Source organism: Kogia breviceps, chromosome 1 (genome assembly GCF_026419965.1).
Source record: "Kogia breviceps isolate mKogBre1 chromosome 1, mKogBre1 haplotype 1, whole genome shotgun sequence".
Lineage (NCBI taxonomy): Eukaryota > Metazoa > Chordata > Mammalia > Artiodactyla > Physeteridae > Kogia > Kogia breviceps.
The window spans coordinates 114,291,775-114,319,499 of record NC_081310.1 but is presented as its reverse complement, the minus strand read 5'-3'; the positions used below and the strand labels follow the sequence as shown (position 1 = coordinate 114,319,499).

The following is a 27,725-nucleotide window of genomic DNA, read 5'->3' as shown; positions in this document are numbered from 1 at the left end:
TTGCAGATTTCTGCACTACGCCTCCCACCTACTGAATCAGAATTGCAGAGGGTAGGACCTGGAAACAGCGTTTCAAACAAGCTCCCCAGAAGGGCTTGATGTCCCCAGAGTTTCAGAACCACTGGCCTCAGGCTTGCTTGTAATCTCACATTCCCACATCTATTAGGGTGTCCTAAGAGGCTGGAAGTGAGGAGGAAGTAGAAGGTGGAAAGGGGATGCTACTCCCCAAACTGATGTGACAGAGATGTGCCCGAGACCTGGGGCCAAGTGTCCATTTCAGAGGGGGTGGGCCGGACCAGGGCCTAGGGGCAGCAGACAGGTCCCCTGTAGGCCTCTCCTCCCACCCCGCTTCCTCTGTCAGTTTCCACATGCATAAACACACTCAGTCAAGCCCAGTCACTCCCCTCAGAATTTGCTGTATCTCCATCCACAGTGCTCCTGGACCCGACCTCAGCCACCGTCCACCACGGCTCTCCCTCTCCCAACAGAGACCCCACCTGCCTCATTACTTAAATAATCTTTATTTCTCATGCACTAGGAAAGATGGGATTGTATGAAACACCGCACTTCATAGCAAAGGCCTCGGTCCAGAACACAACACAGGGGACCAGGTGGGATCCAGGTCTGGTCAAAACTCTGGGGACCACAGTAGGGATACTACCCTCGGGGATGGTGGCAGATCCAGGACCCTCCAGCTGCAATGGCCCCAGACACAGCACAGGGCAGCTGCCCCCTCCCACAGAGGCACAGGAAGCTGACACCAGGGGAGCACATGGACCAAAGGAAGGACGGTAAAAGCTGCTGGGCCGTGACTTGGCAGAGATGCTGGTCCAGCACCTCCGGGGCCCAAGCCCAGGCAGCCAGGGCTGTGACTCAGCCAATTCTACCTGCCGCAGATCCCTGGCAGCCCGTGCCCACAACACAAGTGTACAGGCCACACCTGACTGCCCCTCAGCCACATAAGCAAGACAGGCCCCAGCCAAAGCTCAAATTTGCCCAAGCCAGGACCCCAAGGGCCAGAGGGGCCAGACCCCCACAACCATCCCTGGCTCTTGTGGACACTCAGATGTCCGCAGGACAGTCAGCCTTCAGAGGATCCTGGACAGGTCCACCAGCAGGGCAGACCTCAAACCTGGGCCATCAGGTGCCACCTGAGCCAAGACAAGGGTAAAGCGGCTCCTGGGCACCATTTTCCCTGGGTGGCACAGATACAGGTAGAGACATGCAGGACAGAACAAAGAAGAAAAGACACATGCAGAGACCACAACAGGGCGGGAGGGGTCTGAGGACAGAACGTGGTCAAGGTGCCGAGACACGGGGGCACTGCGTGGGCCGGGCTCACTGAGGCCCCGGGCTCATGGTGATGCCCGCCTCCTCCGGGATGGTCTCCAGCATCTCGCTCTGCACGGCCTGCGTGATGAGCGCCAGCTCCTGGCACAGGGTCTCATAGCGGTAGCCCACACGGATATCCGGCACATTGGTGCGGCGGATGTCATTGCCCTCAGGGCCCTCCTTGGTATAGTTGGGTCCAAGCCAGTGGCTCTTCACCTGAAGGGGCAAGATAATGGGCAGGGCTGCAGCCAGCTCTGAGGGGCCAGGACCCCTGAGACCTTCCCAAAATGCAGAGCAGGGGAGGAGAGGGGATGCCAAGGGGGTGCAGTACCTTGTGGGAGAAGCCACTCATGAGCACACTGTTGCGTGCCAGCTCACACATGTCGCAGGAGCTGAGCTTCCACACCTGGGTGGCGATGCTGTACTCCTCCATCAGTGGCTCCTGCACAGGCCAGGTTCCCTCAGGCGGGTGGACCCGGCCTGCCACTCGCCCCTCCCATGGACTTGCCACGAGGCATGCTGCACTCCACCAGCAGAGGGCAGCACCAGCCCCGAGACCTGCCCTATCCGGGCAGCCTTCGTATCCCAGGACTCCCTCCCACCCGGCTGCCGCCGCGTGTGCTGACCTTGGTAAAGTGGAACTGCAGGGGATCGTCGGTGGACAGTGAGACCATGAGCCCGCGGGACAGGTACTCAGGTAGTGGGTTCCGGTGGTAGCTGAGGAAGAGGCTGTTGTTGCTGAGCGGGGACATGGCAATGCCAATCTGGGCCAAGTAATACAGGTACTGCAGGACCGGGGCCTGGGCAGGCAACAGGGAGGGTAGGCCTGTCAGGTGGCCTCCAGGCTGGGGAGGACACCTGGTTCTGGGGGTTACAGGTCACAGTGGCGGACAGGGGGCAGTCCAGGCTGGGCCTGAGTTGCAGAGGGCCAGTTACAGCCAGAATCCAAGTTGGGGCCTCAGTGTGGAGGCTGGGGTCCAAACTGGGGAGGAGGACCAGTTGCTGAAGAGGCTTGAAGGTCTGGGAAGAGGGGAACCACTGGGAGGGGAGGCTGGGGTGCAGAGCCTGACCTTGCGCAGAAGCAGCCCATGCGAGATGTTCTCAGCCAGCATGAAGGCCGACACCAGATGGTGGATGGGCCCGGCCTCCCCACAGTGCGGCCTCAGCACAAACGTGTGGAAGCCCCTCTGCCTGGGGGGCGTGAAGACAGTGTCGGATCCCAAGCCTGGCTCGCCTGGGCTCCTGAGCCCCCACCCAGTGACTTTGTGGGCCTAGAACCAGGGAGCAGGGGTAGATTCTTGGCTGTGAGGGCTGAGCCACAGAGCCCCGAGGGCAGAGAACCCATCCGATCTAAGACCGGGGGCAAGAGGTGGGTCAGAAATCTGGTGGCCCCAGCCCAGGGCAGGCCCAGAGTAAGGCCTGCTGGCTGAGAGCCCGCACGGCAGGCAGAGACACGGCACCAGCGGAGCCCAGGGGCAGGCACCTGCGCAGGTGGTTCAGCACGGCCATGTTGACGAAGGTGTAGTACAAGTAGTAGGCATACGGTGGGTTGTCCTCTTCCACCCAGGCCTCGGGGAGGGGGCTCTCCAGGTTAAAGATGTGGTTCTCAGGCTTGGACTCATCATCTACGCTGTCAAAGCCGTCCACCTGGCACAGAACCCTGGGGTCAGGTCCAGAGCCACAGCCAGGCCTGAGGCGGTGTCCCCCCCACACCCAGCCCTGGGCCACGCCCTCACATGCTCCAAGAAGAGGTGCAGCTCTGGGTGGCTGGCAGGGTGGATGGTGGCCTCAAACAATGGCAGGAAGATGTTCTCCAGCATCTCCTGGAAGTTGGCCAGCTGGCCCTTGGTACGGTACACGTCACTGCAGGCGAGACGAGTGCACACAGGTATGTGCAGGTCAGGGCAGAATCACAGAAGCACTTTTGAGCCATACTGGGTGGGCCGGGCGGGACAGACTGTGAGTGGACCAGGAAGTCCCTCCTGTTCCGAGGGCTCGGCTGGGACAAGGGAGGGTCAGCCATCCCAGGAGGGCAGGAGGAGGCCCTGGCCTCTTGACCTCTGCCCCCACGTTCCCTCCCACTCCAAGGGACACTCACAAGAGGCGGGGCACCTGCACGAGCCAGCGCACGTTGGGAGAGTGTACACGGTGCATGACGGCCCAGCGCGCCAGCTTGTCCCACTCGTCCCTTGAGCGCCCGTAAATGGAGAGCCGCAGCTCAGCGTTCTGGTATTTGCTCTCTTCCAGGTCCGACATCACCTCCTGGGATGTGCAAGGCAACTGTCACCCTCAGGCTTCTCACCGGTCACTGTCTTCGCACCCACCAGGTGTGCTCAGTCAGACCCCTTCATGCCTCTCCCCCACCCTCCCCACCCACCCATGCAAGCCCCCAGCTACCCAGTCAGGGAGGGCTGCCCCAGGCTGACGCTGCCCCTCCCTGTATGTGGGCCCTGGCAGCCCCTCCTCCTTACCTTGATGATGTGCGCAAAGTACTTCCCAGAAACCCTGTTGTCGGTCTTGATGAAGATCTCTCGGAGGACAGACTCCCCAATAGGGTTATATTTGGCATTGAACTTGTCAAAGCGATGGAAGGTGTTCCTGTCCTGGGGGAGAAGGGCAGGCCCAAGTCACCCCTGACCCCTGGCCCGCACACTGGCCCAGCCCCTCAGCCCCTCCACCACTGGGACGGACCGCGTGCATATCGAGCGTGTCCACACTCAGGTCGTAGGCAGTGAGATTCATGCTCTCGAAGACCTCCCGCAGCGTCTGCTCACGACCCTGCTCCATGTGCACGATCTCCTCCAGGTGCCGCTTCATCGCCCGTTTGATGAAGCGTAGCAGATGCTTCTGGTTCATGCAGGACGAGGCATGGATGTGCGTGTCCACCTGGGGGGGGAACGGGGACTGCTGGGTCCATGGGAAGCCAGGACAGTCCGGAGCCTGGGCGGTGAGATGGGAGACGACTCTTCAAACTGGATGCTGCGTGGGGACCCAGGCCCTGGAGGGGGAGGCTAGGCAGAGGTGCAGGGTCAGGCTTGGGGGTGAGGGCTCACCTTGCGGATGTTGTAGAAATCTCGGTGCGGCACCTTCTTCTGGGCGGCCAGCTCCTTCATCTCATTGAGCAGCACGTGCATCTGGAACTTGGAGCTCAGGTACTGCAGCCGACGGTAACAGAATGACTTTCTGGGCAGAAGGAGAAGCAGGCAGGGGCTCAGGCCCAGAAGGAAGCACCTGGGAGGGCCTGGGTAGCAGAGCAGAGGGAGGAAGAAGGAAGGTGCAGGCCTGAGGCTGCCAAGGGGGCAGCACATGACAGGAAAATCTAGGACTCAGTGACTGTAAGGGTGGGAGACAGGGTGACAGGTGTCTGGGGCAGGGCTGGGGCTGGAAGAATCCGGGCTGGGATGGGAGCCGAGTGTCTGGGATGGGCACAGACTCACATGGGGCCATTGATAATCAGAGCCATCAGCACATTGACATCTGCCACAAATTCCTGCAGGTCGGGGTACGGCAGCTCCACCTCTGAGCAGCTGGTGTGTAGGGGGAGCTTGAGTGAGGAGAGCAAGCCAGGCCCTGTGGGCCCTCCCGAGCCGATGCAGCCCGCCACAGCTTCCCCCCAGCATGCCCCACGGCCCTCTTACTGCTCATCGGGTTCCCTGCGGGTGTAGACGTGAACCACACCCTGCACCATGCGCAGACCCAAGCCCAGGTCCCCCGGCATGGTGCTTGGCTCACAGTGCTCATACGGGTGCTGCTCCAGCGCAGGGGGGTGCACTGGGGCATCTGCAGGGGTGAGAAGGGTGGAGTCAGGGCCAGGCCTCCTCCAGGCCACCCACTGCCTGGCCCAGAAGCCCCAGCGGGACAGCTCCTGCCCCTGCCTCCACCCCTGCATGCCAAGAGGCTGGAATGAACTTGGGTGTGGGAAGAAGCAGGCAGGCTGAGGTTCTTGGGCACCAAGCTCAGGGAGCCTGGGACACCAGGGCACTTGGAGTAGGACAGGGATGGGGGGTCCCACCAGCGGACACAGGGGTGTCTGGGCCCTGCTCATAGGTCCGTGTCTCCAGGGGCTTCTCGGCCAGCTGCTGCAGGTACCGGCGGGTGGTGGGGCAGAAGCTCTGCAGCGACAGGGCCATGTACTTCTCCCGGGTGAAGAGTGCCCGCACCACGCTCTTGGCTGCATCCAGCAGGTCTGTGAATGGCACCTGGAGACGGGGACACGGAATCACTCTCCTTGGTCCCAGTCCCAGACCCGGCTCACCCTCACCTCTTCCCTGGGCCTTGACCCCAGAAACTCTCAGACCATTCTGCTCTCAGCACAGCAACTAGCTTCCAGCCAGACCCTCTGCCCCTCCAGCTTCAAGAAAGAGAAACACCCTCTCTGGCCTCTACCCCCAGCTGCCCAGACTTGGGGAGCCCACCAGGATCCAGGGGACGGGGACACTCACCCCACACTTCTCCTCCCCGGAGATGGTGACCCGCTGAAATTCCCGCTCCAGCACCACATCTCGCTCCCACGGGCCCCGGTCGCCCTGCCCCTCACGCTGCTCCTTGTAGAGGCTACAAGTGGAGGGTACGAGGGAGGGGCTGGACACAGCAGTGGGACAGGCCCCAGCCCTGCATCCCGCACACCCCTCTGCCCTCCTCACTGGAGGTCCGAGTCACTGTCTGTCTTCAGGAAATCTTGCTTGGCCCGAAGCAGGATGTCCGGCTCCAGCCTAGAGGTGAGAGGAGTGAGAGGTCAGGCAGCTGATGAGGCCCTTGCTCCCAGGTGCCTGCACTGTACTAGGTGCCGTGCATGTGGTGTCACTTGTGGTCCTCACAGGGATGTAGAACCCTATGCCGTGGGTGCTGCTCTTGCCCCACATCAGAGATGAGAAAGCACACCCAAAAGTTAAACAACATGTTCCAGGACACGCTGGTGGGTAGAAGACGGAACCAGAACTCCACAGCCTGACTCCAAAGCCTACGCTTCACACCACTGCTGTGTGCCGCCTCCCCAGGGGGCCCCAGAGGGAGGACTGGTTGGAAGAGAAGAGAGATGGGGCTCTGAAAGCGTCCGGATGGAGACAGAGGGATACTGGGCAAACTATCCTGTGTCCTTCCCCGCAACCCCACGCTTCCTGTGCCCCCCACCCCACGGCCGCCTCGCTGTGCCCCTCACCACGTGGCTTGCCCCTTGAGGTGGCCTGTCTGCCTCTGAACCTGGGGGCTTACTTGACATCCTGGCTGATCTGCCGCTCCAGGCGCTGCCGCCGCTCCTCCAGCTGCTCAATGGGGCTCTCCTCCGGGAACTCGTACGGGGCGCTACGGAGCTCACTCTCAGCCAGGGAGCGGCTGAACAGCTCCTGGTGGGAGGGAAGGAACAGTCAGTGTGGCCTAGCCATCAGGGTCCGGGGGTGGGGTGAGGGCACAGGAGCTGGGGGTACCTGGTACAGGCTAGGGGATCAGGGCACAGCCAAGCGTGAAGTAAAGGGACAGGTGAGGTGGAGGAGGGGTGAGGGGAGCAAAGACTAGGCGTGGCGGCCGTGATGGGGGGACACAGGGTGCGGTGCCAGGCGATACCTCGGCGATCTCCTTGCATTTGCCATCCATAGACGTGCGCAGGTCGAGCGGGAAGTGCTTGAGGCAGGGGGCAGGGCCTGGCAGGGATCGGGCAGACTGCAGCGGAGGGGCCCCCAGCCCACCCCGAGCCTCTGTGGAGACAGTGATGCAGGGTCAAAGGGTGAAGGGCAGGGCCTGGGTGCACTGGAAGCCCTGGGCCCCTGCCTGCCCCAGGCCAGCCCTGGAGAGAGGCCAGTCCCCACTCAGAGGCTGAGGAGTGAGCCCGCATGTGGACCTCACCTGCAGTCTGGCACGGGGACCCCTCACCCATTCCAGGCTCATGGGTGGGGCCACGAGTCTGCCCCTAGAACAAGTGGATTCATTCACCCCAAGAATAAAAATCTGAATCCTGGACTAGGGGCCACCCCATCAGGCCATGAGAGAACCTCCATGTGAGTACCTGCTACAGGCAAGCACCCACGTGTCCATGTACACACACACACACACACACACACACACACGCTCCCCGCCCCCCCGCCCCCTCTCTCTCTCTCTCTCTCTCTCTCTCTCTCTCTCTCACTCTCTCTCTCTCTCTCTCTCTCTCTCTCTCTCTCTCTCTCTCCAGGCGCTCATTAAGGCCACACCAGCAATGCCAAGTGCACAGCTTCCAGGGCAGACAGTCCAGGATCAGACCTGCCTCTGGACCAGCAGATCCCCCTCTCAAGGGCCAGGGTCTGCACCTGATACCCTAGACCTACAGAGCCTAGGGAAGCCACAGCTGCCACTCAGCGCTGACCTGGGGACTAGCCTTCAAGGGAAGAGGAAGAGAGGAAGTGGAGGACCTGGTTGGCAGCAGGAACCGTACCTCCTCCCTGCAGGCCTGCCCTCTCCCCCAGGACCCCAGGGCTGCCAAGATGTGGCCTGGCCCCAGCCTGCCCCTCCTACTGCTGGCTGCCCCTCCAAAGGGAGCTGCCACAAACAGTCTGCGCCACTCAGAGGCCCCAGGATCTGGGCCGGAGGCCCTGGGGAAGGGAGTATCAGAAGCCAGAGTCTCTCTCCACGGAAGGAAGAATTCCTCAGCTTCCAACAGGAGGCTGGCACTAAAGGCCTTGAAGCTGATAATCTAGACAGGCTGCCTGAGCTCCCAGCCCACCCCAGAGGACCCTCCCTGGGCTCCCCAGCCCCACCCTCCCAGCAGGAAGCTCTCCCAGTCAGCCGTGGGGGGTACTCCCCTCCAGCACCCTCCTTTTCCCTCTCCACTGTGGCTCAGGATGGACTAGAGGCTCTACCAGGCAGCATGCCTTGAAGTCTCTGGGCCCACTTCCCAATACCCCAGAGTCCTGTCCTAAGGCTGGACAAAAAGAAGAGGGGGTGCCTGCCCCAGATCCAGGACCTAGCCCCCCCTCGTCCTGGTGCCTGCCTGGGCCCTACCTGCAGTCAGGCAGTGCCGGCCAGCAGCCCTGTGCCCCTTGCCCGCCTGTTTGCTGAGTGGAGCTGCAGCCAGTCCCCCAGGACAGCTCAGGGGCCAGCACGGGCTGTACCAAGTGCAGCTGCATGCAGGGGAGACCCTGGGATGACGGCAAGCAGGGGGCTGGGGAAGCTCGGGGGAGTAAAGAAATCAAGGGAAGGAGTATCAGAGTTGGGAGATAAGAGGAACCCCCAAACTGAACAGGCCCTTAACCTCTACAGTGCCAGGGCCCAGCCCAAAGTGGGGCCCCCAAGGGGGAGGAGCAGGGCAGGCCGATATGAGCAGGGCAGGCTGGCAGGGAAGGGACAAGCCTCCTTAAAATGCTGTGCTCTAGGGGATAGTGTGTAGGGCCTGGCTAGCCAGAGTAGGAGGGGATGAGCAGCCCTCCTCACCTCCATACCCAACAGCCCCAGGCCAGCTTCCTCTGCCCAATGGCCTTGTTTTGTTCACCACTGCCCTCTGGGCCCCTGACTACAGGGTCTCTTGGGAGAGACAGGGCCCCTGCTGGGGAGAGGAACTGGCTGGCAGCCGGGGTAGAGGCTCAGTCCAGGAAGGGACCAGTTACAGAGCTTCCCTGTTGCCCAGGGGACTGGTTCACGGCCCCCTAGACCTCCAGCCCCTGTCCAAGCCTATCGTTGGTGACAGACTGCCCAGGAGAAAAGGTTCAGAAGTGGGACTAGAATTTGGAGGACTTGAGTCTGACTCTGTTCCCAATTACTGGCAAGTCTCTACGTTCCGGAGGCTTCAAGTCTGCCTATAATGGGGTGATAAGAGGTCCTGCCCTGCCTAGCCACAGCTGCTATAAGGCGCACAGAGATACAGCTCTGCAAGTGTTCTGGAAAGTACCATCATCTGTGATTATGAACTCCTGGGACCCTCCAAACACTCCCCACATGCAGTCCCACCCATTGGGGGCGGGGGGAGCTTCTGGGCCCAGCACAGGTCAAGGCAATGAGCAGTGAGGGTGTGAAGAGAACAGAATTGGCAGGGTGGGAACACTGTCTCTTACTTGGAAGAGGTCAGAGCAGAAAGAGGAAGGAAGATGGGCACCAGCTCTGCCCTCAGAGTGTTAGGACAACGCCTAAGGCCCTTGCTTCCCCCAAGAACCCTGACCCTACACGGCTCCTCCCCACTTCTAACCCCCTCCAGAGAGGCTGACCACAGACCTCCAGGGCTGGTGTGTATCGGGTCAGCAGAACTGAGTCAAAGGCCCTAATCTCAACCACCTCTCCTAGCAGGGTGACCCAGGGTCTTCACAAAAATGCTGGGGTGACCAGGACAGGTTCTGGCATGCAGAGCCATCCCCCCAGCCTGCCAAGCCACCACACAGGGCTGCCAGGGTTCACTAGAGGTGACAGACAGGTAATAACCTCCATACTTCCTGAGGCCAGGTCTAGAAGATACAGCTGCCTGCTGGTCCCTTCTCCCAGGGTCTGTGCCACAGCACCACACACACACACACACACACACACACACACACACACACACACACACACACACACACACACACGGCGTGGGGAGGGGTGGTCAAAAGCCAGAGGAGGCTACGCCCCAGCCATTCCCACCAACTCCAAGATTCTTGCCAACCTGTCTACCCACTTGACCAGAGCCCCTCACTCACTGCCAAGGCTGCCCCAGCAGGCAGAGAGGTACCCAAGGCTTTGACCCCCAAGAATCAGATGCTCCCACCATGTGACCATCCCAAGGTATACAGATCTAGCCTCAGGGGACACAACCTCTGGAGGCACAGACCTGGGCACAGAGAACACAGACCCTCAGGCCAGCACAGAACTCAGGCCAGCATCTTCAGTAGCATAAGAAAACCAGGAGGTAGGCATAAGCAAAATCAGGCTATAAGTACAGACAGGTGCTCCGGGGGTGGGGGCACTGGCTTGACCTGGTCACCAAAGTGGGGGTGCTCTTCCCTTAGCCACAGGCCTGGGAGCAGCAGATGGCAGGTAGCTATCCCTCAGCAAGCACGGACCCAGGCAGCCAAGCCCTCAGGGCGGTGGGCACAGCTGCACCACGCTGCCAGATCCAAACGATGCAGAGATGCCTACAGGAGTGGGAGCCAAACCAAAGGGTGCAGGAGCACACGCAGGCTGGCAGTGGCCCCAGCCCGAGCCCCCTGCACGGGCCCAGCCCAAGGACACCCCATACTTCTGAGGAAGTTCACAAGACAGATCAGGAATGAACAAACTGCAAACAATAGATACAGTTGAGCCCCTAGACCCTGGATGCTGGGCGGCAATAAGTATGCCCTAACATCAGACCGCCAGCAAGGGGTTCAAGATCTAGGATCCTAGAAAGAGTAACTTACTACAAGAGGACAGCCTGAGCCTGCCTGGTAAAGGCACAGCCACCAGCAGTGTGGCCAGTATGAAAACTAGTCAGTCCCACACATCCCCCACTCCATTCACACACACTCCACATGCAAAGAGTCTTAGCACATCCACACGCTGACACGTGTGCAAATACACTCTTGCTGCACCCACACCCATGCCCACTCCTTGTTACAGAGGACAGCATCCCTGACACAGAACTCTGTCACCCTCCACCCCACCTCCCTCCCCACACCACCTCCCAAGCCAGCTGTCCCTGGGAAGGGGACAAGGGGCACCACTGCAGAGAAAGTGCAGGAGAAGCCCCCCTCCTGAGGGGACCAGTGGCCTGGGCGAGAGGTAGGGGCAGAGCCAGCCTGAGGCAAGGAAGCACACACTCACCTGGTACTGCAGAGGAAGCCTGCAGGCTGGCTCGCTTCTTAAAGGGATATTTGGCCTTGGATTTGCCGGGGCCAGATGAATAGGATGCCATGGCTCCGGCCGCAGAGACGGCGGGGGGAGTCTGAGCGCACCAGCGGGGCCTGGTTCTGCCACATCCAACCCCTTCCTCTGCCCCGCCCCCAGCGGGAGTGACTGATGCAGGAAGCAGAGGCCCCGCAGGCGGAAGAGGCCCTGGCCATGATTTCTGATGTTGTCTAGGCAACCTCAGGAGGGGGGGCCTCCATCCCTGCCCCTTTATCCCTCCCTTCCTCTCCTCAGTCCCCGGAGTGACACGAATGGTCTTATCACTTGTTTCCTCACTTCCCCTGGGGGGGTGGAAGTGAGAAAACAAGATGGAGAAGGGCCAGCCCCAACACCCCACGAAGCCCTCAGGAGCCCCTTGCCCCTTGCCCCTTGCCCCTTGCCAGGGCTCTGGAGCAAAAGAGTCAAAGTCCAGGCTAATTGGTCCAGCCAGCCAGGGAGAAAACAAATAGTAATAGAGAGGGATCCAGCGCAAGCACTCCCAAGCTCAGAACACTTTCCTCTCAAGGCCAGCGGATTCCATGAAAATCCAGCCCCTCTGAGGCAGAGTCCCCTTTTTTCCTCGTCTGACCCCCGGCCCCAGGGGTAGCCCAGCTCGGGGAGGATGGGGTAGAACCGAGAATCCCAGCCCAGTAGGGAGGAGCCTGTCTTGGGAATATTCCACTGTCCACAGAAGCTACCCTTTAGGAAGGCAAGGCGGCCAGGACGCAGGGGCTTCTCTGGGGTCTGGGAAAGAGACCCCAGCGGCTTCTGACTTTTCCTTCTGTCTTTCCACACTCAGGCTCTCCCCGGGAGGAGCTGTCCGCCTTCCGTAGGTCTGCAGGCTGTGCCCACCCTCTTGTCACCCTGGACACTGCACTTCTCTGTCCCAGAGACCCTGCCCTCCTTCACACGCGCACACACTCACCTGAGGCCATGCTGCCCGAGCCCTGAGGGGTACTGGGAAGTCTGCTCTCCAGAGTCTGCAAAGCCGGGAACCCCGGTCGCGAGGAACGGGAGAAGGGCTGGGATCCAGACCCCGGCAAGTCGCTCCAAGGGCCCCTGCCCTGGCACTGATATGGGAGAAGTAAGGCAGTCTTTCAAAATTGCTGGCTGTAGGGAGGCAGACCCCCGCCGACCTGGGCCGCTGCACTGGCCTTGTAGACCCCGGCGTTCCGATGCCCAGCCCCGCACTCCAGAGGCGGGCAGGCCACGTGCTCCCCAGAGAGCGGGACCCGGAACTCGTCTGGGCTTCTCTCCACACTTTCTGGGTATTCGGGTCAGACTCGGGTAGCTGGACTGTGGGGGAGTCACGCAACAGGTGCAACCCCACCGAAACCGCCAGCGCCGGCGCGTTTCTCCGCAGCCCCAGGCCCCGCCAAGTCTGTGGCCCCGCCCCTGCTCGGGCCCTCCCCCGCCAAGCCGGCCCCGACCCGGCCCCGCCCCCGCCATTTTTCCTCTTCCCTGCGCCACGTGGGCAGCCGCCACTCAGCATCCGCCCCGCAGCGTCTTGGGCAAGTACTGTGCGTCAGCTTCCTCACCAGTAAAGCGAGATGGGGTAATCGCAGTACCTCACTCAAAGGGATTATTGTGAGGATGAAACGTTAAGCACCTTTGCATGATACCTGGCACAAAGCCAGTGCCCAATAAAAGATAGCTATTATTATTGTGCCAGGGTTCTCTTTTAGCATAAGTCCTTCCCGGCAGGCGTAGCTAGGCAGGGTGTGTCCTGCAATTCTGACTCCCCTTCCCATATTTATTTCTGTATTTGTTGGTCAAGAGCTTAGGCTCTGTAGCCAGTGTGGTTCAATTCCAGACTCCTGCTACTTCCTGACTGCCACTGGGAATGTTAACTTCTCTGTGCTTCTATTTCCTCTATAAAATGAGTGTAAGAGACCCCACTTTATATGGTAGTTGTTAGGATAAATGAACTAATATAAGTTAAGTGCCTGGCTTGTAGTTACTACTCAGTTAATGTTCCGTAATATCATTGCTGTGCTTTGGCCTTGGTCCCCTGTTGACACTCTCAGAGGTTGATTCACCTTGCAGTCTATAACGAAGGGGTGCTGGGCTATTTTGGGGACTGCAGAGACCCCACACAACCAGAACCCCTACTCCCAAGTGGGAGAGAATCCTACTTAAAGGAAATCTGTGGGAGAAAGGCCCTATAATGTCTCTGCACATAATTAAACATATTAGCAGCTATTAGTCTATTCCTGTGTCTCCACCTTGTGGGAGCCCTTTGCCCCCACACCCAGTTGTACTAATGCTGTTTGTCCAGCTCCTCCCAGTTCTCACCACCCCAACCAAATTCCTTCCTGAACTCTGCCTCCTCCCCTCCTACCCAGACTGGATTGTGGACCCTGAACCCTATTCTCTACATGTACCTGGTGTTGCCTCCATTGATCCCTGCCTACTTACTGCTCTTCACCCTGGACAAACTCAAAAAACCATGGCCTCCGTAAACATGGGGGGGAAAGTTCACCTCACAAAGAATCAATAAAACTAAAAAGAGAACAAGGAGATACCACGTTTACCCATCAAATTAGCAAAGATTAAAGGAAAAAAAAAAATCCTAAAGCAGGCAAGTGGGGGTAGTTAGTGAGATGGGACACACACATATCCTACTGATGGTCATAAAAAACATTGATATAATCTTTCTGAAAGCCATTTGGCAACATCTACTCAAGAGTCTTAAAAAGGTTCATATTATCTGATCCAGTAATTCCACTTCCAGGAAATTGTTCTTCTAAAAAGCGCTGCAAGAAAAATATGCACAGAATTGTTCATAACTGCAGTTTATCACATAGAAAGGTTGGAAACTTAAAGGTCCAACAATAGGAAAATGTTTAAATTATGTCATATGCATACAATGAAATACAACCATTAAAAACTATTCTTGAAGAATCTCTTAAGGTGAAAATGTTTACAATGTAAAGTTAGGTGAAAAAAATGGATGCACAAATCTGTATATATAGTATGACCCTAATTATGTGACATATATGCATAGAAAACAAACACATCAAAAAGTGTAACAAATGATTATCGGTGAGTGGTGGAATTATGGCTTATATTTATTTTCCTCTCTATACTTATTTGCATTTAAAAAACTGTCTACAATGCATATCCATGATTTTTATAATCAAGGAAATGGAAAGCAACAAAAGTCTATAAAAATCTGTAATAGCCTCCACATCCCACCTAGTTAAGACTCACCTATGTCTTAACCCCGGACTAAATTAGTCTTGGGGCCTTTAGGAATTTTGAGGCTGTTGGGCTCTCAACATTGAATAATAAAATATATCTCAAAATTAAATATCAAGTCCCAGGTAACCATGTAGGTCATCTATATTCTAATACAATGCAAATTTTGACATAACTTTAAAGGGTGGTCTCTTGCATTGGGCCAGGTCTTTTTAGGATTCCCCCTTAATCCAGACCTACCTACCTGTTTACCTACCTAACCAGCCCATAGGTGGCAATTCCTGCCCTCCACCCTACCTAGGAAAACCAGTTCACTAGTCCCTTCATGCTCCTCCCTAGTCCCATCTACCACACACCCTTCACCCTATAACCCTTCCCTATTTCTAGACTTTCAGTATGCTGTCCCTGCTAGGAAGTCTGCCCTGATTACAGCTAAGCCTCAATCTCCCCACCTACACAACATCAGCAAGAATCTTAGTGGGGTTTCATTGTCTATATAGAACAGTTTGGAAAATGAAGGAGTGAGTCATCCTCTCCGACCTCCAGCTGTTTTCATATTGGGGACTTAATGTTGTCTTTGAGCCCCAGGGATCTTCCCTAGCTTGAAACCAGCTTTCTCACTGTCTAGACTATACACCAGATGGTTCCTGGAATGGCCCTCCCTGAACCTTAGGCCCCCACTGACAATGCACTCCTTAATTCTCTGAAGAACTGCTTCTCTTAGCTTCTCGCCTGATGTTCACCTGTGATGTCAGCCGCCTACCAAGGTCAAACCACTTATAGCAGACATTAGACTTGGGAGAGAATACCTGCAGCCTCAAAAAGATCACTGGCCATGAGTTTCCTAAACCAAACATTATGCCTAGATCCTTCTAGAATCAAGCTGTTCAGCTCTTTTTCTCAGCTTCTCCCAGGAGCCAGTCCCCCACCCCAGTCACCTCACATTGTTTATAGCACCATGCAGCTGTATCCAACCATATTTGCTTATAAGTCTTAAATGGGTTTTAGCCAAACCCTTTGTCATTCAAGGCCCTTCACTGGCTAGCCCCAATTTTCCTTTCCTGTTCTCGTCTCTCACCCCTCCCCTCCATGCACTTTCCACTCTTTTACTCCAGTCCAGTCATATCAAACTTCCCAGTCTTCTCTGAGCACTTTGTACCTCATGCCTCCATGTTTTTTCTCATGCTCTTTCCTCTCCTCCAAATGTCTATCCCCCATTTCTATTGTTGTTCTGCTTCTCTGTTGAAATCTGTTCATTTTACAATTTTTCCCTCCCTTCTTCTACTAGAGAATTTATCAATTTGACAGTGAGATGTGCAATTATCTTTTCTACCAGGGGTAGAGGCTAGGTTTTAAACAGCTCTGAATTCTCCAGCACTAGCACAGTGCTCCTTTAACTAAATTGTTTCCCTGTGCATCTACACCAAATCTTTCTTTGGACTGGAAGGCCCTGAAGGGAGTTCCTCTTTCTTCATGCCCACCCCCCAACTCCAGCTGGGACAAGGCTTTACACACAATCCCTACCACTGGGTATAAGACAGATCCTGAGACTTCCCCTTAACTCAGGAAGCAGGATTAAATTAGTTGGAAAACAGTGGTTTTTTTTTTTCTTTCATTCAAAATATTGTAACTATTCAAACAATAAAGTCTGTTGCTAAAGAAGCTAAAAAATTTGGGGGAGTTATAAGGGCTGTGGACTAGGACATATGAGCTCTAGCTGCTTCTGATACTAACTTGTTTAGTAACATGTGGATCACCTTTCTGTGCTTCAATTCACTCACCTCTAAAATGGGAATAGCACCTACTCTACCAGGACACTGAACCCAAATGGGATAATAAAGGAGAACAGCCACAGGAAAGGCACAGGAACTTAAGACAGGAGGCAGGAGGCATCAGGATGGTCCATGCATAGTAGCGGGCAGGTCTGTGCAATTAGAGGGCAGGTGAGGGCCAGGAGTTCCCACAGTCAGCTTAGTATTGGGAACTGGGAACCCAGCAAGCTAGGAAACAAGGAGAAGCAGCACAGAAGTTTGCTGAGGTGGTAGGTAAAAAAGGAACAAGCTCAAGCATGTTCCCCACTTGTGAAACAAGTCAGTGGTTCCTTTAACAATGCAAGTGCTGCTGTTACTGAGCTCATGCATTTGCCCGTCTTTTTTTGCCCAACGTTCTTTCTCTGGCTGCTTTTGTGGGGTAGTGCAAAGAAATATTGTCCGGTTTGTTAACTAAGCTATATGACCTTGAATAAAAGTTACTTAACCCTCAAGTCTCAGTTATCTGGTCTGTAATTTGGGGACAAGAGCACTTACCTTGAAGTCAGTGTGAGAATTAACTGAGATGAGCCACGTAAACTGTCTAGCACAGTTCCTGGCAGTTCCTTGCTCTGAACAGTGCAGGGTGCAGCGCAGCTCTGGCCTAGGTATAAGTTACCAATATTGTGGGTAGGTTAGGCAGGGCTGGTGAGGTATCATTACTGAAACTTTATAGCCAAGATTCCAAGACAGTCACAATTTCAAAGACTCTCCTGTTTTCCCTTAAGTCAATAAGCACCTGCCAATTTTTGATTGGGAAAAGATGATCACCATGGAAGGCACCTTGGCGGCTGCCTTCTTCTCCATCAGCCCTGAGAGTCTGGGCTCCAGGCCAGGGCTTCTCAGCCAGATACCCAGATATGCAGGCGAGAGGCGGTGAGTAGGAGGAAGGTGATCAAGGATAGCTCAGGGTACCTGGTAGACGGGAAACCTAGGTTCTACCTCCCACTTTCTCAGTCTACCTGGCCACTGCTGCGCAATTCCAATCTAAAAGGAAAGAGCAAGTTAAATACTTGGAGCTCAGTGTTTCTCTGCATTGGCTGCGCATTAGAATCACCTGGGAAATTTTAAACTCTTCATGCCTGGACTGCACTGCAGACTAGTTAAATCAGTATGTTTTTCTTTTTTTAAGTTCTCTGGGTAAATTCCAATATTCACCAAAAGCTGAGAACCACTGTTCTAGATTAGTGTTTTTCAAACTGTACTAGTTCAGAATACAGTTTCTCAGGCTCTAGAATTGGCACTATTAAGGAACTTATTGATTCTAAAACACACTCTTTTAAAAACACACATATATTAACCTCTTTGAAATCAGAATGATCTTCCATTCAGTGCCATCTAAGATTTGATGAAATATAGAAACAAGCATCCCAGGTAATACTTATGATTTGGCCAGTCTGAGGAAAAAACAGTTCTCTAGTACTCCCTAGGGCAGAGCTTTCCAATCTTTAGTATCCTTAGAGTCACCTGTGATCCTGTTAAAATGCAAGTTCCAAATCAGAAGGTCTGTGTTAAGGCCTAAGATTCTGCACTTATAAGAAGCTCCCAGGTGATCTGTGCTGGGCCTTTCATCACATTTTCGGTAGCAACATTCTAAAGTATGTCCCTCTGAGGAGCTTCCACAGCAACTCATTTAAGTAAACTGAAATAACTGGCATAGACAAGTATGACCAATGGAGAGAGTCTCTGATATGTCTGTGAGGCAGTTTGTAGGCTGTACGCTCATTTCTCCCTGGGAAGGGGCAGCTGTGATGAGAGCCAGAGGAAGGGCTGCCCTGACCTTTGAGGAGCCAGAGGCTAGAGTCTAATTTCCCAAGGAAGCACTGTTATGTGAGGCAGCACAAACCCTCCACACTAAAAACTAGCAAAGTTCACTTGCCAAGTGAAGTTAGGCCCCAGGTGGCTTTAGTGGGTAAGCAGCCTCGTTCTCTCTACCACATACCCTTTTTCCTTCTTTCCTTCATTCATCAAAACTTCATTGAGGATCCACTAATAAACCACAAGGTCTGAAGGATTCAAAGATGAATCAGATTTGGTACCTGACCTTCGGGGGGAGGAAATCAGTCTGGAGAAAACCCATCTGTAAAACAGACAATAATGAAGTGATTAAGTGTGAATAACAGGAGTATGTATAAAGAGATGAGCCAACATAAAGGAACAATGCTAATAGCTTCCTGGTGCAGCAGCCACTGGAGGAGCTGGAGGAAACATTTCTAATCTTTCCAAAAAGGGGTAAACCCCAAAGATTCCTTGCCAGGACCGGCCTGCTATGATGGAACCGAGTGTGCGTTGGTGCCTTGAAGCTATGTAATCTGGAGTCTCAACGTGCGGAAAGCTTCCTCTGTTTGTGTCTCTAATCTCTAGCTCTAAGATGCAAGTGAATCTAAGAAGGAAGAGACTTTTAGGGGATCAGTCCCTCAAAAGGATGGGGCAACCATTATTATCTTATTCCAGAGAGTTCCAGCATCTGCATCCTATCCTCCTGTGTCAGAATCCAGCACATCATTTCCCTAGTTACAGAAACACTTGGGTCTTTGCCCTTTGTCATATTGAGCTCTTAATTGGCTCAACCCATCACATTGCTAGATATAAAGGCTACAATCCCTAGACTAAGTAGGTCTCTGGCTGGGGCACGTAGTCTCAGGCAAGACAGGCAGGGTACGAGAATACAGAGCCCGCTCCCTCACCCAGCTCCCTACAGACTGGCTTTTTAGGAGGACTAAGAAACTGATATGTGATCCCAATTTACTTTTTCCTTATCTTCCATCTCTCAGATAGGAAACCCTAGAGGAGAAGCTTAAGGGCCAGAGGAAGCCACCAAGGAGGAGACGGCAGAAAGATGGGGAGTGGAGCCAGTGCTGAGGACAAAGAACTGGCCAAGAGGTCCAAAGAGCTAGAAAAGAAGCTGCAGGAGGATGCTGACAAGGAAGCCAAGACCATCAAGCTGCTATTGCTGGGTGAGCGAGATGGGAAGATGAGCCAGAGAAGGAGAAGGTACTCCTCATTCCTGCTTATCCTGGATGGTAGGTGGGTTCTAGCCCACTGTGTGGGGAGGAGGGACAGAAGGTCATTTTTCCTCTCCCCATCCAGTCTCAGGCTAGGGGATCAGGAGCTCTAAGGCTGAGCACAGCCACCCCAACGAGATGCAGAATGCCAAAGTTACTGTGGAACTGTTCTGCTCTTCCTTGAACCGGGAATAGTGTGTGAGGGCCAGAATGCACCCACCCATCTCCAAATTTAACCAAACCTAACACCTAACAACTTAGCAAATATCATGAACTCTGGGCTTGCAGACACTTACTGAATCTACAAACAGAAACTGAGTCAAGGACTCAGAAGAGGACAGTGGACTCAGAAGTCCTACCATATAATCAATGTCATGTAGTCCCAAGGATAGGCCTAATGGTTCTTACCAAGTATACTGGTTCCTTCTCCTTGCTTTCAGTAAAAAAAATTTGCAAAAATATTAGAAGTGGGGAGCCCTAAGTGGGGAGGAATGGAGTCTTTAGAGAAGTCCTTTCCTGGCTTTCTATTCAGCAGCTGCCTCTAAAGCCCCTGCCAGATGGGAGGCTCATCAGCTTGATGAGCTCCTAAGCAGATCACAGGTTTGTGCTGAAAAAAGAAAAGCACCTCAGTCGATCAGAAATTGATCATGGCTGTAAACAGAGCCAAAACAGTAGAGTTTGGGACACCTGGCTTAGGAAAAAAACCCAATGGTAGTACAGAGGTAGGCAAGCTGGAGCAGGTAGGATCTTTATAGCAGAAGACTGGCTGGCTGGGCTGGGTTTCCAAACCCATGAGGAACCTGGGAACTAGAGTCCCAAACTAAGGCACCTCCTTTCCCTCAGCTGATCTGTGGCATGGCCCTAAGGACACACTAAAGAGCACATCTCTGTAAGCAGACTCCAAGGAGCCCAGGAGGCTACAGAGGGGAAAGAGATGGCAAGGCCCCTGAGAGATCTTTTAAGCCTAAGCAGCTTTCTTCTACATTCAGAATAAGAAGCTTAGAGGGACCAAGCACAGGATAAGGGGGGGGGGGGTTAAGGCATCAGGGATAGTATAGAGTGGGGGAGAGAGCTGAAGGGTATGCAGGTCTTTGAGAGAGGGAGAGTGGGGTGTGAATGAGGATCTAAGAACATTTTAGTCAATAATGGAAACAGTAAGATAACGAAAAAAATAGTATTTCAGTGAGGAGATCCAGCTTTCTCCAATCCCGCCCCAAGCTCACTCTCCTGAGTAAAAATAGGCAGAGCAGAAATGTTAAAGGAGTTCCCCTGAATCTATCAGTGGTTCTCAACGAGATCTTATACATCCCCACCCCCACCCCAAGACACTTGGAAATGTCGAGAACATTTCTGGTCGTCACAGCTGGAAGACTGGAGTGCTATTGGCCTCTGCCAGGAGTGCTGCTAAACACCCTACAATGCACAGGACAGCCCTCCACAGAAAAAACTATCCAGCCCAAAGTGTCAATAATGCAGAGGTTGAGAAACTCTCCTCTAACTCCAGATCAAATGGCCTGAGCTCAAAGCTGGCAGAAAACTGGGGCAGTAATCATCCCTATGTGTTCTCCCCTAACAAGGCTCCCAAGCGAACAGTGGCTTAGACTTCTCACGGGCCATCTACTGGAGGGTTGGGGAGAGCCGGTGGAAATCTGAAGCATAAGCATTTCTCCCTGCACGTGCTGGGGAGTCAGGAAAGAGCACTATCAGTCAAACAGATGAAGTGAGTAGGAACAAAGCCCCAAAGGACTGAGGTAGGGTGAAGAAGTCAATAGAGCCAGTGGAAGCATGGAGGATAAAGGGTTCTTTATCTGGGTTCTTAAGGAACCCAGATGTAAAGGATATAAAGGATCTTATTCCCAATGTCCCTCATCTGCATGCCCCATGTCCCTCACTCTCCACTTCGGGACAGCAGTAAGAATAGAGAAATTGGGTTCTTATGACCCTTTAAATCCTCCCAGAGTCCCAATCCCTTAGGTCTGGTTACTCAGGTCCAACAAAGGGCTGGGTGTCTCCTCCTTGCAGGATCATTCATCAGGATGGCTATTCACCAGAAGAATGCCTGGAGTACAAGGCCATCATCTATGGGAATGTGCTACAGTCCATCCTGGCTATCATCCGGGCCATGCCCACACTGGGCATTGACTTTGCTGAAGCAAGCTGTGCGGTACGTGGTTAATGCTATGTGGTTAAGGGTGGGAGGAAAGACTAATGAGGAGAACAGGCCAGTGGCCAATGAGCTATGAGGAAACATGGGTCAGAAAAAAGTTTATGTAACTAAAATCCCGCTTGCTGAGCTTTAAATCTTTTTACTTCACTCCTAGCAAAGCATGCAATTCCTACCTTTATAATAAATGTTTATTTTTTAAAAAATCTGCTCTCAGCTTCCTCTGCCTTTTGGTCTTATTTTACCATTTAAATTGTTCCCCTTAGATTCTTTGCCCTGGCTGTGGAACTTTTTATAAGCCAAATTCCTAGTTCCAGTATTGTCCTTTTCCTAGATTTGAATCATTGAAAAAACAAAGGTGATAGGTTCCTGTCTATCATCTTGTCCATTTCATGGTCAATCTGGTCTTTAAACTTCCAATCTCCCAATCTCCCTGCAGCAGAGCACCCACATTTGTGGCAGGACACTCACTTTTGGACTAAGTATGGAAGATGGAAACACCACAGAGGAAGCCCCTGGGACCTCTGTTATCCACTAGGCATCCCAGGACTGGATACATTGCCACCCTCTGCATCTCAGAAGCACCCTCAAAAATTAATCAGTGTTTATTTAGAATCTTTGCTGGACACCATCTCCACCTTAGGCTTTGGTTGCAATCCAAAATGCTTTCCTTTCAGCAGAATTCCCAAAAGCCTCCTGGAAAGCCATTACTCCCGTGTAATTCTCATCCTGGTTAATGCCTTACAGGATGATGGGCGACAGCTCAACAACCTGGCTGACTCCACTGAGGAGGGCACTATGCCTCCTGAGCTGGTGGAGGTCATCAAGAAGTTGTGGAAGGATAGTGGGGTGCAAGCCTGCTTTGACAGAGCTGCAGAGTACCAGCTCAGTGACTCGGCATCCTAGTAAGACTCTGATTGGGGAGGGGGTGAGATGAGGCATCAGCAACCTTCTAGGAGAAATCACAGCCAGCTGAAAATTTTAGGCACTGACAGCTGGAGACCCAAGGACTGAATTCAGGCTGCATGCCTGTCTTATTAGGCTTGAGCAGTGTTTTACTATGCTTTGAATTTAATGCCTTTACATTGGGACATTTGCCACAGTTCCCACCACTCTGTATTGCTTTACACTGGTTCACTGCAGCCTACAAAGCTGAAGACTCAAATTCAAAACAGAGGTGCTCTGTTTAACAGCCCTCAGCCCATCTTCTTAAATCAAACACGTAGCCTCTCCTTTCAGAATCATGAACACTAATACAGCCCTGCAGTTCTGCCACGCATTCTCCTAGGAGGCATGATTCATCATGGCCCTCTCAGGGCTGAAATTTCTAGCTGGCAACACAGGCTCTACTTAAGCCACTAGCCTAAAATGAAATCTCCTTCACCCATAGCATCTTATGTCAAGGTGCCAGGGCACAGGACACAAACTGCCAGGGCAAACCAAAGAAAGTTGGTCAGGGATTAGAGAGCAAAAACTTTGCAAAGTTGGTCCCCAAAAGATAAGGTACACAGAGTTTATCAATCCTACCTCAAACAGCATGATATCATAGATGGGCATGAGCTTCAGAGTCAAACAGACCTGGGTTTAGCCCCTGTTTTATCACCTAATATTATAATAAAGTTATCATTTACTATCCCTGGAGCACTCACTCACTTACTCAGGCCTAGGCACTGCTCAGTGCATTAGGTACACCTTTTCATTTAATCTGCACAATATGCCTTTATGGTAGATAGTATTTTTTATTAGTCCTATTTATAGATGGAAAACCTGAGGTTCAGAGAAGTAAATTAACTTGCCCAAAGTCATATAGATAAATGGCAGAGGCTGGATTTAAATCCAGGTCTATTTGTCCACAAAGTTGAATGTTTTTTACGATATACCACAATGCCTCTTGTCCTGGACAAGTTATTTAACTCTTCTGGATTTTTCCTTCATCTGTAAAATGGGATATGAAACTTGAAGGTTTATGAGGTTAAATGAGAATTTAAATGTGAAAATGTCTGACATACAGTTAATTTGCCCTCCCTCTTTCTCTCAGTCCTCTCACTTCACATCTGCCTTTTTTTTTTTTTTTTTTTACTTTTTAATGGTAACTATCAAACAAATACAAAAGCAGAATAATACAATCAATCACATGGCTTCAACTGTTACCAACCGATGGCCACTCTTGTTTCATTTTATCTCCATTCCCCACTGGAATATTTTGAAGTAAACTCCAGATATATCATTTCATCCTAAAAATGTCACTATTTTATCTCTAAAAAATATTCTTTAAAAAAAAAGAATCACAACATAATCATCACATCTAAATATTTAATAATTCCTTAATGTCATCAAATATCCAAGTCAGTGTTCATTCAAGTTTCCCCAATTATCTCAAATGTTTTCCCTTCAACTTGATTCAGGATATAAACAAGGTCCATGCATTGCACTGGTTCACATCTCATATATTTCTAAAATCTCTTTTAATCTACTCCTGCTTCTTGATGGAATTTTGGCACCCATTTAAACCACCAAGTCTCATTCAAGGGTCTAGAAAACCTTGTAGTCAGGTGAAACACAAGGAAAAGTTATCTGACTCAAATGGGACAGAACCTCTGTCTCAAATGGGCTTGTCCCACACTTCTTTTTGTAAGGACACAAGATGCTTTGAAGGAAAGACTCCTAGATTTAACAATATAAATTCTAGGCTGGTTCTATCACTAAGTTAGCTATATGCCTTTGGGTAAAGCCCTTCACCTTTCTTGACTTTGGCTGTGGAAAATTTAATATTATCAATGCCAATCACTTTTTTCCAGCTACCTGAATCAATTAGACCAAATTACTGCCCCTGACTACCTCCCTAATGAGCAAGATGTGCTACGATCCAGAGTCAAAACCACAGGCATCATTGAGACCAAGTTTTCTGTCAAAGACTTGAACTTCAGGTGAGTACATGGTTCCCTGGGAGCATGTCAGATATCCAAAAAGGGACGTAGGTGTGCTTCTTGGCTTTCACAAAAGCCCAGCCTGACTTCCCCCTACTTCTCCCCCTTTCCTTTCCACTTCCCATCTTACCACTAACTGGCCCCAAAGTTGCCACCTCTGTGGGGTAAACACCAAGTGCATGTGGGTATACGTTTGAAAACAGGTGTTTCTTCTCTCAGGATGTTTGATGTGGGAGGGCAGAGATCAGAGAGAAAGAAGTGGATCCACTGCTTTGAGGGAGTCACCTGCATCATTTTCTGTGCAACCCTCAGTGCCTATGATATGGTGCTGGTGGAAGATGACGAAGTGGTGAGTGACCTTTGCACCAAGCAGCTTTGCTAATTCCCCCGTGACCCTTCCTCTAAACTTTGTGTCACTCCATTACCCCAACTTGGGTGATGTCAGCTAGCACTAATAGTCTAGCAGTCTTCTAGCAGACCAATGTCTCAGGCAAATGATTCTAGAAAAACCTCTTCTTCTGCAGGTTCTAGGTTAGCACTTTAGAGCTCCAGATTTACTGAGAGCTTGGTCTCCAATTAGACATCCAAGTATTACTTGGGACATCAAAAATCTCATAAGAGAAACTGAGTATTAAAGGGATAAGTGATCATTAACTTGGCAATGCAAAGGAGTTACACTAAGTAGTCTCCCAGGCTGCCTATGGAAGTAAAGGATAGGAGATGAAAATGATAGAGCAGAAAGAACAACATATGATGTGTATCTTTATGCAACATGACAGAGGGGTTGCATACTAACCTCACTTGGAAGCCTAAATATATACTCAGTGTCAACAGGACTACAGAGAGACTGGCAAACCAGTTTTCTCACATGCCACTTAAATTGGCAGCTGGAGAACTACCTGAGGGTGGTTCTCTTGAGCCTATGGAGTTTTACAAGACAGGAGCTCTGCAGGAACAGTGTCAGCCCATCCAGGTACCTTCCAAGTTTAAGATAGGGCATGTCAAAGGCATGGAAAACGCCAATTCTACATATGCATCTGCTCTATAAACGGAGGCCCACAGTTTACTGATAGAAGACACAGCTTCTATCCTTCTATCCCCCGCTCCAGTTCTTCTCCCTTCTCCTTAGTAGTTCAGGTTCACATTAGAGCACTCTGAATATCTTTTAGCCAAAATGTCTTAAGAGGGCCATTCATTTTCCAAGATGTCTTCCATCTTTAACCTTGAAGTCTAGAAGGTCTTAAGGGGTTTTTATAGGAGAATTAGCAATGAGAAAAGGCTACTAATTAGTTTTCTTTATTAGGTGAAAAGATTGAGCCCAAGTCAGCTAATAGCACACTTCAAGACCCTAAAGGTCTACTCCCTAACAATAGGCTGGTTTGGGGCACTGGGTAACCTCTGGACTCTGCAGATTACAGCACTACTTCTCACTCATTGAAAGTGGCAATCAGAGAAGGAAATAAGGCGGAAGTGCTTGTGCTGTGGCATTGGGAAATTCTTTAGCCCTTACCATTTGGCACAAGGGCCAAATAATCCCTATTATGTTCCTGCCTGAACTGAGATCTGGGACTTTATAACAGAAGCCTATCAAAATCATCCTGGAGATGTACGTGGACATGTTACTTGGGCCCAGTTTCAACCCTGAATCAGCAGCCCTTAAGGATATCAAAGTCCTAAGCTGTGCCCTGGTTGCCAAAGATCTGCATAACATTTACTGTACACCTATACACCACCTACTATCATGGACACTATACATACATGATCTCATCTAACTTTCATAATAATCCTGAGATAAGGAAACTGAGACTCAGAAAAGCTCAGTACTTTCCCCCAAATCATACAGTTGTGATATAAAGAGGATTAGAAGGAAGTCAGATCTCTTTGGCTCTACTCTACCACACTAAGAAAGAGATAAGCTGTTCCCTATTTTTCCTTTTACATTTGGAACACTGGTTTCTTCAAGGGGAGCAAGAACAGGAAGTAGACAGATATCCCATAAGCCCAACCTGATATCTCTGATGGTGTTTCCTCTTACTAGAATCGTATGCATGAGTCACTGCACCTGTTCAACAGTATATGCAACCACAAGTTCTTTGCGGCTACTTCCATTGTCCTCTTTCTCAACAAGAAGGACCTCTTTGAGGAAAAAATCAAGAAAGTCCATCTCAGCATTTGTTTTCCAGAGTATGATGGTAAGTGCTGGGGGTTGCACAATTCTTTCATAGTAATGACAGGTGGCTGCCTCATTTCCTATACCAAGGAGACATAAAGGAACTTGTCTGTAAGGAGTAGTAAGTGTAACTCCTCTGCTTTGCCAAGTTGATGATCCCTTACCCCTTTAATATTCAGTTCCTCTTATGGGCTTTATAATGTCCAAGTGATATTTGGATGTCTAACCCACGAAACTTGAGCATTCAATTAGAGGTTTAAATTCAGATGTCTCTGGAATAGAGCAGACATTAGATTCAGGAGACCCACCGACTGTTCAGATGATAACTGCCAGAAACCAAGGGTGGAGACACAGAGACACCTCTCTCCACAATTTCTCTGCTCAACTCAAGTGGGAAACACTAGAGGCCCTCCCTCTAAAAACAGGCCCCCAACTGCAGCTGTCTAATACAACATTTCAAGGATCAAGTGAGTCACTTAAAAAGTGAGCAACTAAGAAGGGTTAATTTATCCCACTTCTTCACTATTTTTCTGGAAAATCAGGGAACAACTCTTACGAGGATGCAGGGAATTATATCAAGAGTCAATTCCTTGACCTCAACATGAGAAAAGATGTCAAAGAAATCTACAGTCACATGACCTGTGCCACAGACACACAGAATGTCAAATTTGTATTTGATGCAGTTACAGATATTATCATCAAAGAAAACCTCAAGAACTGTGGACTCTTCTAATTCTCACCATTCCTCAAGTATACGTTCTATAAACAGGTTCAGAATCTGGGTAATTTCAAGCAGAAAATTTTAGGTCAATATACCATGACAAGAATACATCCATTCTCCCTTGGAGATGGAGTATGTGTGATTGCAATTGTGTCCCATACGTTCTTTTAAAAGTGGGATAGCTAGTACAGTTTAAAGAATGCAGGTCAGGAGTCAAAAGACCCAGGTTCCAGTACTGGTTCTGCCAACTTACTACAAAAATGTAAATATTTCATTTCTCTGAGCCTTGAGCTCCTTGTCTATAAAATGAAGATAACTTCTCTATACTACTTTACAGGGTTATTCTAATGATCACAAACATAACTGAAGGAGGGGAAGGCACATAAAAGCTGTGTGGTTAGTGACAGAAAGAAATCCTATATAAAAGCTCCCATTTATGAAATTCAACACCAGGTTTTTAGATGAATTATCCCAAACAAAAAAAGCAAACCTTCCCTGCAGTCTACAAAAAAACTAATTAAAAACAGAACCTCACTAAACCTACCACCCCTTTTTACTAACAGACCTTGATGTGCCTTAGCCCAGAGACCTGAATCACCAGATAG

At 51.5% G+C, this 27,725-nt stretch overlaps 2 protein-coding genes across 5 annotated transcripts; one reads left to right on the top strand and one right to left on the bottom strand.

Moving 5' to 3' along the window:
* Positions 1-505: 505 nt before the first annotated feature.
* AMPD2 (adenosine monophosphate deaminase 2) lies at positions 506-12,521 on the bottom strand. 4 transcript variants are annotated; one of them, XM_059046031.2, is made up of 18 exons: positions 12,050-12,521; positions 6,892-7,022; positions 6,544-6,674; positions 5,976-6,044; positions 5,775-5,886; positions 5,345-5,531; positions 4,971-5,112; positions 4,770-4,859; positions 4,386-4,515; positions 4,024-4,218; positions 3,804-3,935; positions 3,431-3,594; positions 3,069-3,195; positions 2,816-2,979; positions 2,403-2,523; positions 1,959-2,132; positions 1,664-1,774; positions 506-1,548 (listed from the first exon to the last, which is right to left on the bottom strand). In XM_059046031.2, the coding sequence occupies exons 1-18, from the start codon at positions 12,057-12,059 to the stop codon at positions 1,339-1,341; spliced, it is 2,400 nt and encodes a 799-aa protein (XP_058902014.1). In that variant the 5' UTR covers positions 12,060-12,521; the 3' UTR covers positions 506-1,338. The 4 variants fall into 4 exon arrangements, 3 of the variants coding, with proteins under 3 accessions (XP_058902014.1, XP_058902004.1, XP_066897675.1); XM_059046021.2 differs by lacking the exon at positions 12,050-12,521 and adding an exon at positions 11,062-11,799; XR_009332356.2 differs by lacking the exons at positions 2,403-2,523; positions 12,050-12,521 and adding an exon at positions 11,062-11,251.
* A 6,451-nt stretch (positions 12,522-18,972) lies between these two features.
* Positions 18,973-27,132, top strand: GNAT2 (G protein subunit alpha transducin 2). Its single transcript, XM_059046109.2, is given in 9 exon segments — positions 18,973-19,090; positions 20,815-20,843; positions 20,845-20,858; positions 21,161-21,302; positions 22,050-22,207; positions 24,101-24,229; positions 24,449-24,578; positions 26,268-26,421; positions 26,942-27,132. Coding segments are annotated over 9 exon segments (1,065 nt in total).
* The last annotated feature ends 593 nt before the right edge of the window (positions 27,133-27,725 follow it).